We start from the raw sequence: 468 nt of genomic DNA, 5'->3' as shown, positions 1-468 counted from the left end.
CACAGTGAAGCCGCACAGCAGGGTACCAACAGGGACCCACCCTGTCCAAGTGCACCAGGAGGCTCCTCCACCCAGGACACCCCATTTCTACAAGGCAGGCTTCCCTCCAGCTCAACTCTATGTTGCCCATGGAAAGGGCCTGGGCTGTCACTGATGTCCCTGTGCCCCTTCCCCAGCTCAACTCCAGGCTGCCCTGGCACTGCGGGCTGAGGCTTGGTGGCACAGCAACCCCCAGGGTGCCCTCCAGCAGGGTACAGATGACACTCAGGTGCAGTTACCTCGAGGTCAGCAGCAGCGATGTAGCAGCACATGCCCAGGGCTGTGGCACACTGGCAAGAGACAAGAGAAAAAGGCAGTCAGAGGCAGCAATGCTAGGTCAGATCCAGCACATAGCCAAGGGGAAACAGGGTTGGGGTGTCCCTGCTTTACCCCACTGCTTCTAATCCTGCTACCCTCCTGTGATTGCAG

At 59.4% G+C, this 468-nt stretch overlaps 1 protein-coding gene across 1 annotated transcript in view; it reads right to left on the bottom strand.

The window, feature by feature from the left end:
• LOC104412188 (interferon-related developmental regulator 2-like) overlaps window positions 1-329 on the bottom strand; it is a gene marked incomplete at its 5' end in the record, with an annotated part of 1,835 nt that extends 1,506 nt beyond the window's left edge. The window contains one exon of the mRNA XM_010022818.1: window positions 279-329. Within this exon, the coding sequence (XP_010021120.1) occupies window positions 279-329 (51 nt within the window). The remainder of the gene's footprint in view (window positions 1-278) is intronic.
• Between the last annotated feature and the right edge of the window lie 139 nt (window positions 330-468).

The sequence above is a fragment of the Nestor notabilis genome, unplaced genomic scaffold (assembly GCF_000696875.1).
Source record: "Nestor notabilis isolate BGI_N333 unplaced genomic scaffold, ASM69687v1 scaffold21009, whole genome shotgun sequence".
NCBI lineage: Eukaryota > Metazoa > Chordata > Aves > Psittaciformes > Psittacidae > Nestor > Nestor notabilis.
The sequence above is the reverse complement of the archived record's forward strand: the minus strand, read 5'-3'. Positions and strand labels throughout refer to the sequence as shown.